Source organism: Grampus griseus (genome assembly GCF_964374135.1).
Source record: "Grampus griseus genome assembly, chromosome: 2".
Lineage (NCBI taxonomy): Eukaryota > Metazoa > Chordata > Mammalia > Artiodactyla > Delphinidae > Grampus > Grampus griseus.
Genome location: NC_139018.1, coordinates 25,440,370 through 25,452,893, shown reverse-complemented (window position 1 = coordinate 25,452,893; position 12,524 = coordinate 25,440,370). Strand labels below are relative to the sequence as shown.

General features: G+C 46.7%; 1 protein-coding gene across 1 annotated transcript; it reads left to right on the top strand.

Annotated features, from left to right (window-relative positions):
- Positions 1-86: 86 nt before the first annotated feature.
- Positions 87-7,940, top strand: AHSA1 (activator of HSP90 ATPase activity 1). The gene is made up of 9 exons (XM_082648795.1): positions 87-313; positions 1,682-1,872; positions 3,565-3,647; positions 4,049-4,166; positions 5,268-5,356; positions 6,215-6,343; positions 6,804-6,905; positions 7,397-7,448; positions 7,566-7,940. Exons 1-9 carry the CDS (start codon positions 234-236, stop codon positions 7,736-7,738), a joined length of 1,017 nt encoding a protein of 338 aa, XP_082504921.1. The 5' UTR covers positions 87-233; the 3' UTR covers positions 7,739-7,940.
- The last annotated feature ends 4,584 nt before the right edge of the window (positions 7,941-12,524 follow it).

The window sequence follows — 12,524 nt, the reverse complement described above, 5'->3', positions numbered from 1 at the left end:
GACAGAAGTTAAGGTCCGGCGAGGCGGAACGGAAGCACCTGGTGGGAGGGAGGAGGAGCCGGAAGTTGAGGCGGGGAGGGGGCGGGGGCGGGGAGGTGGAGGGAAAAGCAAGCCAGGAGGTTCTGCGGCCGCTTCTAGTAGTTTCCAGGCGCTGCCGGGCGGCTGGGTCCGCGCGGTTCTGAGGCTGTGGCTGTGGCTGCTCGGGAGCTGGTGGCGGCGCGACCGGAGAGCCGATGGCCAAGTGGGGTGAGGGCGACCCACGCTGGATCGTGGAGGAGCGGGCGGACGCCACCAACGTCAACAACTGGCACTGGTGAGGGCCAGCGGGCCAGGCCGCGGGAGCGCTCCGGCCGGGCCAGGGTTGCAGGGTTCCTGGAACCTCGGCCGGGACAAAGCTGGGGCCGAGGCAGCCTTTCCTGCCCGGAGATGGGTGTGGGTCCTTCCTGTTAACAGGGGTCCGTAGTCCCAGGTCCTTCCACCCTCCGGCCTCCGTTTCATTGGCGGGGGAGGCGGGGGGATGACATGGAGGGCTGCGCCCCAGACGAGGGGTTTCAGATATGAGAACAGAACCCCTTGGCTGCTGCATTCAGCCTGAGCGGGGAGATGCTTCCCACTCGTGGCCGCAGGAGTCAGTGAGACCCAAACCGCCGTGGATTGTGTTGGGAGACTGCAGTGTTAGTCTCGGGAGGGTTGGAATTCCTATTTTCCGGCTTACGGGTGGAATTAAAAGTCAGTCATAGGGGACTGCTGCCTCACTCCAGAAGGCTAAGGTTTAGAACGTGTTCTGCCGGTGCCCAGAGCCCAGTGATCCTGAAGGCGCCGTGGCCTGTCACCCGGAACTATTAAGTTAGTTGTATTGTAGCTCCAGGGACTGCCCCTGGTTGCCGGGCAATCATGGTTTATAACCCAACCACTCTTAAAAGTCTGCTGTCCTTCATGAAATCCTCTACAAGTAATGTCTTATCTTTTGAGTCCAGTGAACTTTGTTCATACTGTCTTTACTGTATTTTTACTTTGTTGCAGCTCTTTTTACTGTTGTTTTCTCTACTAGTTAGAAAATGGGGAGGTAGATAGTTTTTCTTCTCTATATCTCAGCCTGCCTCCTTTCCTCTTAACACAGTGTTTGACTTAATTTTTGTTTGTTTTTGAAGTGCTGGACTTACATTGTTTTCATGGCCATTTAGAGGGCATAGAATGTGTAGAGCCTTTATAGCATAGCCTGAATTTGACAGGTCAAAACACTGTGCTAATGAGATCAAGATTATTGGTTTATTCGTTACTGGACCTTTTAGCTCAATACTGCATTCTGTTGGCCCCGTTGTGTGCTCCTGACTTCAGCAAGATGTGCACAGTTTTCCACTTGGTCAGACGGGGGCGCCACGTTAAAGCGTCTAATGCTGACCCCAGCACCATCATGCTGAGAAAGGAAAGCAGAATTTTCCATTTAGTTTGAAACCACTCTATTACAGCAGTTGTCCTTATTGACATATGGGACTCCTGGTCTTCCTTTTAGGAGTCCCATACTGTCAATAAGGAGTAACACGTTTGTGGACATGCTGGAGTGGGGCTGAGGGTTTTGTGTTCTTTTCCAGCCTCCTTTAGCCTTGGATGTTCTTGCATAAAGCAAGCAGTTGTATCCTTCATTTGGCTGCTGGTCCATAGCTTTGTTTCTGTTTTGCAGGACAGAGAGAGATGCTTCAAATTGGTCCACAGATAAGCTGAAAACACTGTTCCTGGCAGTGCGTGTGCAAAATGAGGAAGGGAAGTGCGAGGTGACAGAAGTGAATAAGCTTGATGGAGAGGCATCTATTAACAATCGCAAAGGCAAACTTATCTTCTTTTATGAGTGGAGCATCAAACTAAACTGGACAGGTAAGTCTATGCTTGGCTTTCAGGACAGAGGTTAACCGCGTTTTGATTGACCTGTTCAGGAGCCGGGGAGAACAGTTTTTGAGAGGTTATGAACTTTTTTCAAGGGAGATAATGCTGTTTTGGAGTCCTATTGAAAACAGTATTGGATGCTGAAATTCTTCTGCCACTGTGGGACACTATTAATGGGTTTCCTCTCTCAGAGTCTCACAAGTCCCCAGTGATGAAGCAGCTGAGCTGCTGAATCTTTGGACCTGGTCTGTGTTGGGACATACAATGTGACATTTCTCAGACTAGCTATTTCTGCCTCTTGGATGATTTTAAAGTGGGGAGGGGGAGTTTTTTGGTTTTCTTTCTTTTTTAACATTTTTTTTAACTCTCTCCAGTGTGACCCTAACAGTTCAGAGTGCTGTGGTAATGAAGCTTGCATGTGATTATAACTTGGGTCAGTTTTATTCTCTAGCTTAATGTTCCTTTTGTGAAGATATTAACATAGAATTGGGCCCATGGTTAGATGGTCCTGACTGTTGGGAGGCTGAATTTTAAAAGACAGTAAAGTTAAAAGGGTACATGTATGGGGCAAAGCATGAAATAAATTTTTGTTTCAATAAACATTTCTCAAGTGAATGCTAATAAAGAGGGGAAATGTATTTATCGTCTTTTTTTGTTTTTTAAACTACTAAAGCACAGCAGTCTGGAAGGAACCTTAGGTATCATCTTGCCCAGTCTCCTTTTTATAGATTGAGAAACTGAGGCCTAGAGAAGTAAAGATAGGTGTTTTGTGAGTTAACTTTGAAATACAGTTAGTTCTGCTATAACGTGACACATGTGTTTCTAAAAATCACCACACTATGCAGAGTCTCTCAACAAAAACCACAGGGCTTGTAGGGAAGATGGGGTTAGGGACGTGACACTATACTCAAAAGTTTTATCAGTGATTTTCTTTAAATTTAGGAATGTAAAAATTGATGGCACAGTTTACACATGTTAAATCATAAGAAATACATAAATAACATGATAAATATGATGCTTTACCTTGACAAAGACCTGAAGTTTGCTTGTGAAAGTGGGTATCAGAAGCCTTGGGGCATGTGGGTTTTTGTGAGGTGGTGGAAGGGGAGTCACCTGAAAAGAGAAGGAGCGTTATAACACCATTGGTGGATGGCGTGGCTCCTAACACACTGTGAACTGAAGTCACTGGCAGACAGATGTTTGAGATGTGTATTTCGCGTATTCCTATACAGCTCCATTCAGCTGGGTTTGGGTTTCTTTGGGTTCACCTAGTGTTTCTCAAGGATGAAATCACATATAAGCAAACATGAAATTGATGTTATGATCAAATCGTCCCTTAATATATCAATAGTATTGGAACAAATTTGTATTTTCCAGACAAGCGTTCTAGCAGAGCTGTCTGTATTGACTATGAACCAAGTCCTCCTTAGCAGAGTTCATGCTGGCGCCAAATTCACATGATTCTTGGTCCCACACTGTAATAGCACAGCCTCAAGAAATCTGATGGGGAAGGACATTTCAGGGTGGGGGGCAGTGGCTGCATCTGGCATGGCATTCTCACAGAATAAAGAAGGTCAGTTCAGTTGTCCAAAAGAAGCGTAAGCAGAATAGTGGTTAGCACGCCAGAGCAGAAGAGGAGGAGAGAAGAGAAGGAGACTGATAACATTGCATTACTTTTGACAGGTACCTCTAAGTCTGGGGTGCAGTACAAGGGCCATGTGGAGATCCCCAATTTGTCTGATGAAAATAGCGTGGATGAAGTGGAGGTTTGTGCTTTCTGTTTCCTCATCTGTCTGAGTCTTCCACATCCTCTTATTCTCAGATGAGAAAAATGACCTGTCATTCAACATGACAGGCCAGGCTTGGCCCCAGCATTCAGAACCCCAGTCTGCAGATGATTCTCTGGGTCTTTGGTGCCATCGGGAGCTCCCAGAGCAGCTTGTGCTTATTTAATTACTTTGCTTTAGTGAGTAGTGTGGGTTCTAACATTAGCCACCTTTGTCTTGGCAGAGAGACCTCGAGAAGCAGCACTCATGGGGATTGTACAAAAACCTCAACCCTCATTTCCTTTGGAAATGTTAGCAGTTATCTGATTGCTCAGCACTGACATTCCACAATGTGGGTGCCTCTCAAGTTATTTACCACCTACTTCTGGTCTTTCACTCAGATTAGTGTGAGCCTTGCCAAGGATGAGCCTGACACAAATCTCGTGGGCTTAATGAAGGAAGAAGGGGTGAAACTTCTAAGAGAAGCAATGGGAATTTACATCAGCACCCTCAAAACAGGTATCCCTTGAGTACTTGCGAGTGCCTTGAGAAGATAGTTTACCACCAGTCAGATGCTAATTAAGGGGCTTGACAGGTCTTTCTTCGGCAAATGGATAAAAATTTGGGGGGAGGAGGCTTATTTCATCTAAAAATCAGTCTATAAACCTTAAGTAAGGGAAAGATCTAGAGACATGTTGTCTAATGTGTCGGCTGTTGAGCATTTGAAAGGTGGCTAGTCCAAATTGAGATGTGCTGCGAGTACAAAAAACGCTATGGATTTTGAAGACTTAGTATTTAAAAGAAAAGTAAAATGTCTCAATAATTTTTTGATACTGATAACATATTGAAATGGTAGTTAGGATATATTAGGTTAAGTATATCGTTAAAATTAATTTCACCTGTTTGTTGTAACGCTTTAGTGTGGCTACTAGAAAATTTAATATTACATTTGAGGTTTGAGATTGTATTTCTGTTAGACTTGCTGATCTAAAGAGTTGGCAGCCCCAGACTCACCACGTGAGCATAGTGTCCTGCACCATTTTTGATGCACATTCTCCAGGGACACTTAGAGGGTTATGTGAATAGTAGTCAGCTCAGCTGTCCCCTAGAATTCTAGTTCTGCCAGTGTGTTCTGATCCTGGCGTCGGAGTACAGATGATCATCAGAGGGAACCGGTATAGAGGTGGAAACCTTTTTTGGTGGGAACCAGTGCTCTGATGCCATAACTGGTTGCGGCTGTCCTACAGAGGCAAGGCAGAGTGGAGAAAGGGGACTAAATTGCAGCTGTGGGTATCTTGGCACACTCTTGAAGTCTTTGGAAGTGCCACTGCGCTCATTGGCTGCCATCCACAGTAGACCTCACGTATGCTTAACAAGTCGTGATGCTTCTAATTGAATCGGGTTTAAAATAATCCCAGTGAACATACTGTGTTCTGTAGCATACACTCAGATACCTGTCTGGCATAGATCAAAGTTAAAGACGCTAAAGTGGATTACTCTTCCCTCCCTTGTCGTGACCTCCATCTGAGTTAAGATGGCCATGTTTGTCAAACTACAATGAAACCCTGAGTCTCAGCTACTAAGAAATAACTTCCAAGAGCTGGGATTTTATCTTTTCAGAGTTCACGCAGGGTATGATCTTGCCTACAATGAATGGAGAGTCAGTAGACCCAGCCGGGCAGCCAGCACTGAAAACTGAGGAGCACAAGGTAACCGGTGTCCCCATGTGCTGGGGCGGGAGGCTGTCTGGAAAGGGAGTTAAGGCACTGCCTCCTTCATAAGTCTCTATATCAGCTCTTTCTCTCCCACCCTAACCTCTGACCCAGAGCTGGTGCTTTGTAGAGAGTCCACAGAGTGTAGTTGTCTGTCTCCCCATCTTTAACCTGGTGTTTATTCATTTATAACAGACCCCTTAGAGCAAATGGAAGCCATCAGGGACTTCAGAGTCCGACTGTTGCGTTTAACCCCAGTGAGGAGGTTATGAACGCAGGGTGGTCTTCACCTATATGCATCTTAAGTATTATGTCTACATTTCATACTTTGATACTAAAGGTGTCATCAAGGTATCAGGGGTTACTTAGATCACTAACTTCACCTAACAGGAGACTGATCGATTTCGCTGCATTTGCAGGGTGAGCAAATATTTTTTCTGGAGGTGGAACTTGTGTGGTTTGGGTTCAGCACTTGGTTTTCAGCCCTGTTGCCCTCTTGTCAGCACACTGAAGGATATTCTGGGGGTGCTGCTTCCAGCTATTTAAGCATAGAAATTCTGCTTGAGAATCACGTGGGGCTCTTCAGAAGTACCTTATGATTTGGTGTGCCCTTCAGCAATGGGCTTTTAAATGAGTGTCACTCTTCTTTCACCTAGAGTGGCATTGAGGATTTTCTGGGAAAGTTCTCCTTCTGACTGAAGTGCCCATGCACATAAATTTCCTCTAACTCTCTGGAATAATTAGCCTTGGAGGTGAAAAAGTTTGTGAGAATGAATAGCAGGGCTATCCCTGAAGACCTGTTAATTGAGGTTTCACCATTACTCTAAACTGACAATTTCACTGCCACTTCCACAGGCTAAGTCTGCTCCTTCAAAAACCCAGGCAAGACCTGTTGGTGTCAAAATCCCCACTTGTAAGATCACCCTTAGAGAAACCTTCCTGACATCACCAGAGGAGCTCTATAGAGTTTTTACCACTCAGGAGGTAAGTATAGTCTTGTCCTTCCAGCTCCTGGCATCTGCCGTCCCGAGTGACTGGAGTTGTGGGCACATCCCCGCATTGTGTGGAGGAAGTGCTGAGTGGAACCGTGAAGCTTTCCTTGTACACTCAGAGGCAAAGGGAAAACTCTTTTGTTCAACCCACTCATCAAAGTGGATTCGTCTTCTTTTTTCTCTTTTATGCTAGTTTTGGGTCATGTAAGTGGGAACCACTGGAATCATTCTTGTTAGAAAAGTAAATGGATTCAAAACAATGGCATCCTAGGTTCAGAAAGAGTTACTTGAGTCGAAGCCTGGTCTCTAGTGGAACAGAAAAGAGCCTAAACCTGGTTCTTGGGCAGAGTAGTGTCTTTGGAAGTGAGAGCTGAGGCATACAGGTGTCAGCTGGCATTTCTCCTGGGTCCCACTGAGAGCCATGCATCTTCTTACCTCCTTTTGCTCTGCAGCTTGTTCAGGCCTTTACCCATGCTCCTGCAATGTTAGAAGCAGACAAAGGTGGCAAGTTTCACCTGGTAGATGGCAATGTCTCTGGAGAATTCACTGATCTGGTGAGTACGTGCTTGCCAGGATATAGCTTTTGTCTGGTCAGAAGAATAACATTTCCTCCTTTTCTTTTTCAGCTCTGTAGATAAAATTTAAGGCTGTAATCTCTTTGGTTAGTAAAACCTCATTTTGTTTTTCAAAAGAATGCTACAATTGAATTCTCTTGCTTTCATATAAATTTTTCTTTAGTGGGGTAAAATTGCTTCTTCCTGGAAAAATCAAACATGGAAGAGAGGTTAGATACATTGGTGGCTTACGGCTTTCCGTTTGTGGCACTGAGATTTCACGTGGGCACAGGTGACTGGACCCAACTTAGGAGTAAGAGGAGAGGCTGTGGCTGATGTCAGTGCAGGAGCTACCAACTCTGGTCCACTTTGTCCTCATCAGTAGTACAGCTGCAGATGGTGGGCTCCGTATGAAAGGCAGATGGGTGATGCTTGCTAGGATTGGATACGTTGCAGTCTATAGTATAGGCTGACCTCTTTGATTATTTTAGATCCCTGAGAAACATATTGTGATGAAGTGGAGGTTTAAATCTTGGCCAGAAGGTAAGTAAGCATATGTATTTATTGCCATTGCCCCCAGAACTTTTTCTTTTCCCCTTAGCCTCAGACCCACATGGAAACCCTGGATCTGAAACCTCCTTCCCCTTTGCCTTTCCCCAGGGCACTTTGCCACCATCACCTTGACCTTCATTGACAAGAATGGAGAGACTGAGCTGTGTATGGAAGGCCGAGGCATCCCTGCCCCTGAGGAAGAGAGGACACGGCAGGGCTGGCAGCGGTACTACTTTGAGGGCATCAAACAGACCTTTGGCTACGGCGCACGCTTATTTTAGGAATAGCAGCAGAGGGTACAGCCCGCCGAACACTTCAGTCCAGCCCTCTCCTGACTGGGGCTTGTGACTTACAGGATTGCACCATCCCAACCACTAACTTGGGGCCGGGACCCCTTCCCTTCATGTATACCTTGGGTTTGTGCATGTTTTCTGCTGGGTGGGAACAGAGGGTGATTTCTCTTTTATGTGTACATACGCTAAATAAACGTAATTTAAAAATCGTGCATGTCTGGAACCTGTGTTGACGGGGTGGCTGGTATTAAGAGTTCCCTTGAAGGTTTTGAACAAAAAAAACCAACGGACGGGTTTTATCTCCGTTCTGCATAAGTGTATGTAATTAAGAGGCCTGAAAAGAGCCTACTTCTCACCAGCAGGCATTCCTGAGCTCATGTCCTTTCATACTGCAGACTGGCAAAACGGGTCTCTTCCCCTCACTGAGGGAAATGTGGGGTGGAGTTTCCCTGGGGTGAACGGTACCAAGAAACTTTATCGCTGGTCCAGGTGGCATCCTGGGCTTCCCACTCTGCATGGCCTCTTATCGTCTTCCAAGAAGAGGTGATCAACCAGGTGCTGGTTTGAGGCGTAGAAAGAGATTCCCCACCCTGTGACCAAGGGGAACTGTGGGCTTTGGGTTTCTGCTCACTGAGCTTCTGTTTATTGAGCGGTTACTATGTACCAGACACTGTACTAAGCAGTTCCCTTACAGTAGCTTATTTAGCCCCCATAATTTAGCCCCTATGAAACAGATACTAGCATTATTTCTGTTTTACAAGAACCTAGTCCTTGGATTTCTTAACGCATATCCCAGACCCTACAACAGATAATTTAGCAGAGTTGGAATTTGGAACAAGGACCATAACCGGCAGAGCCAGTGCTCAAGTCCAAACCACTGTCTACTGCCTCGTCGCGTTCATCCCTGAAAAGAAGCAGCTGCATTTCTAGCATGTTAGGCAGCCTTCCTGGAATAAGAAATTCCAGGCCTGTTGTTACTCCCAGAAAAAGGAAGAAACGAATATAGAGTATTTTTAAATACCTGGTTCCATTAAGCAAGTTTACTGAGCACTGACGAAGGGGTTCCAGTGGGGTCCAGATTGCCACGTTGCAGGAAGAGGTAAACTGTACCTTCACAGGGAGGGTCATTTTCCTCGACAAGCCCCGCCCTGGTGACCTCAGTGTGAGTCAGCACCCTCTAATCCAGACACTACCTCCTGCAGTTACAGCTATTTCCTTCATCTGTCCTTGCCTGTTTTATTAGGTGGCAGTGAGGTCTGCAGGCTAATCCAACCAACATGACTTGGCCAAAATGTAATTAAAGTAGGAAATCAGTACTGATCCGGCTAATTTAGACCCCCAATATCCTCCTTTGGCTTGAATTAATCAACAAGTGCTGGGCTGAACTAATTTGCATCTAGTTCAGCATTAGATCTGCTTCCTGGGGCTTCGAACAGATACTTTTTGATAAACTACCTGTGCTCTAGCTTGAATCAAATCAAGGACCCCTTGGGACTTCCCTGGCAGTCCAGTGGTTAAGACTCCGTGCTCCCAATGCAGGGGGCATGGGTTCTATCCCTGGTCAGGGAACTAAGATCCGGCGTGCTGCATGGCGTGGCCAAAATCAACAAAAACAGCAAATCAAGGACCCCTCCTAACACAGAGACCAGTGACAAAAAAGGACCCCTTTCACACCTGGCGGGAGAGTTACCAATTCCAGAATACCTAAGAAAAATCTGAAGTGAAGTTTACAAGTGTCTTAGTAATAACCAAAGTACCAGGCAAAGTTCCTGTTATATGACAGCTCGGTAACATTCATATCCCCAGGACTCATGGCTGTTCCAATTTTCACCACTTCCATTTCACTGATAACATTTTGGTTAGCCATCGGAGCCTAAAAAGCAGAATGACAGAGCTAAAAACAGAACGTTGGACTTGGGTTTGAATTGTAAATGTGTCACTTCCTAACAAATTGGGCAAATTTCCTCATCTGTAAAATGGGTAGTATAATAGGTACCTATTAGAGATGGATGTAGAAGCTCTGGCCCCCGGTGGCATGTTACCTGCTGACTTCTGGGCTCCCAAGCCCACACATGTTCCCTTGAGCAGGAATTGATCTTCTGAAAATCTGGTTAATTGGCCAAATTGCAAATCCTAGGCCAAGGGTTCTCCTCAACTAAGAACCTCCTGAGGGGAACCTGTTAAATGCAGGAAAGTGGGCTCCACCCCTAGATACTCTTAGTGGGTGTGAGGTGTGGCCTGTGAGCTTACATTTTAATATCCCAGGTGATATTGATACCAGGTGATTTTGAGAAGCACTTCAACATGTTAAGAAAATCTAATCGTAATAGAGGAGCCAAAGAAGCACATCTGGGTCCCTTTTGTGAACAATGAGACAAAGGATCTGAAACATCCTGTCTCCCAAGAGACGAGGGAGGCCAGCAGGATCTGGCAGGTTTGTACTGTTGGTTGTTTTAAACCCTAGTAAGAATTCAATGTGACCAGTCTTTTTTTTTTTTTTAATTTATTTTTGTCTGCGTTGGGTCTTCATTGCTGCGTGCCGGCTTTCTCTAGTTGCGACGAGTAGGGGCTACTCTTCGTTGCGGTGTGTGGGCTTCTCATTGCGGTGCCTTGTTGCAGAGCACAGGCTCCAGGTGCACAGGCTTCAGTAGTTGTGGCACACGGGCTCAGTAGTTGTGGCTTGTGGGCTCTAGAGTGCAGGCTCAGTAGTTGTGGCACACGGGCTTAGCTGCTCCACGGCATGTGGGATCTTCCCGGACCAGGGCTTGAACCCATGTCCCCTGCATTGGCAGGCGGATTCTTAACCACTGCAGCACCGGGGAAGCTCTCAACGTGACCAGTCTTGCCTAGCCTAGAACCTTTTACGAGGTAACCCAGAGGAGGAAAAATGGGGCAAAAACAAACATCCAGGTGGCTGGGGCAGCTAAGTTAGAAACAGCTGTGGTGTTCGTGCTGGATGCGTAGCCACGGATGGCTCCTGGTGTCCGGGATGGGAAGAACAGCCAGGTGAGCCAGGACGGCCTACACTGGACCAGAGCGGAGGAGGGTCCTCTCTGATTTCATGGGCCTCTCCTGGCTCTGACACCAGCGGCTCCTGAAATCCTCCCTTTAACAGGGTCAGTGACCCCTCTGTGATTCTTTCTGCTCACACACAGGTGTTCCCTAAGCCGGCAGCCACCTGCACAGCATCTCTTTCTCCTTTGTACAGTTTGAATAAACACCATTTTATAGCTGATCAACGCCCCAGCCCCTTCAAGGCTCCTTTTCAGCCCCCTTTTCTTTAGTTTCTCTCACCTGTGGCCTGACGTGGTAGCAATTTAGCATGTCACTTGGATTAAAAATGGGGCTGGTTAAGTTCAGTCTGGGTAATAGACAAAGCATTAGGTATAGATTAAATTTAGACAGTGTGTTTAAGTGTCAAGGTAAATTATATTAGGAAGGAGGGGAATTAGTCTGTGAAAACAGACTCTGGGATATCTCTATCTTGTTATTTATTTTTTTTAAGTTTCAGCTAAAACATAATTGAAACATTCCTGTGCTAATCGTATTGAACTCCCCAGACAAGAGACAGGGAAGGGAACTTGGCTCCCACCTAGTGACCCGAGATCCTGGCCTCTCTGACCCTGTGATATTCTAGTTGCACCAGAGTGCTGTTAGACGGTGATCCCGGACCAAACTAATAAACCTCCCTCTAGGTGTGATGTAATTGGAAATATCTGGCTTTCTGAGTTTCCCAGGTAGTGGCTCTGAACACACCTTGTCTCATTCTGCTTCCTGATGTGACTTCCCCAAATGCCAGAAATGACAGTGGAGTGTGTGGTAAGGGTACCAACTAAGGTAGGGGTCTCTCATAGGTGTAATTCTTGGGACAACTCTGCATTGGATCCCCTTGCAGCAAGTTGCTTGGGGAAGTGGGGTCACTTCCTCTGGCGTAAATGCAATTGATCTATCTGACCAAAGGACTTGGAGTGAATGTGCCCCTAAGGTCCTGCTAGCTCTTCCCTGCCTCCTAGGTAACCCTTTACGAGTTTGAGTAAAGATAACCAAGTAAAGATTACCTAACTGATGTTTAGTCTAAACTAAACTCTGCACCCCGGAGCTCTGCCTGCCCAGCAGGGTTAGGTAATCACAAACGCAGTCCAGGGGAGCTTGGCTTGGACTGTAAGCAAGGGCTCCCTACACCCCTCTGCTCTGCTGGGGCTCCAAATTCTTCATCAGACAGAATTTGAAAATAAAGTGCTTTATTGCTGAGGTTCCCAGAAAGTTTCAGGGCAGCTGCCTAGGGGCTAGGACTGAAGTCCCTACTTTTGGAGGCTTTCATGAACAGAGACAGTTGGGATATCAGCATTTCAACCCCGCAGAAGGCAAGAAAGTGTGGTTGCAGAGGGAAGGGGGAGATGAGGGCTGAGGGGAGGCAGGGAAGAGGCACGAGGTGTGCTGGGAGAGCTGATCATAGGCATCTCTTCCCAACTCTGAGCTCAGCGTGTTCAGCGACATCACCTTGGGAGCCTGAAGTGGGCCACAGTGGGAACGTTTACACCACAGAAATTGCCCAAATGCTACAAATTGGGGCTGTCCCCCTGCCACCACCACCCCCCCCCCCCCGGGAGAGCTGATTTACCAGCTCACCCTGCACATGACTCATCCTTCTGGGCTGGTTCTGAACCCACCCCAAGCCTGGCCACTGTGCTCATTCAGGGCGCTGTGATCTCCCAGCCCCACACATTCCTACAACCTGGACAGAACAGAGGTGAGCTGGACAAAGAAAGGGACC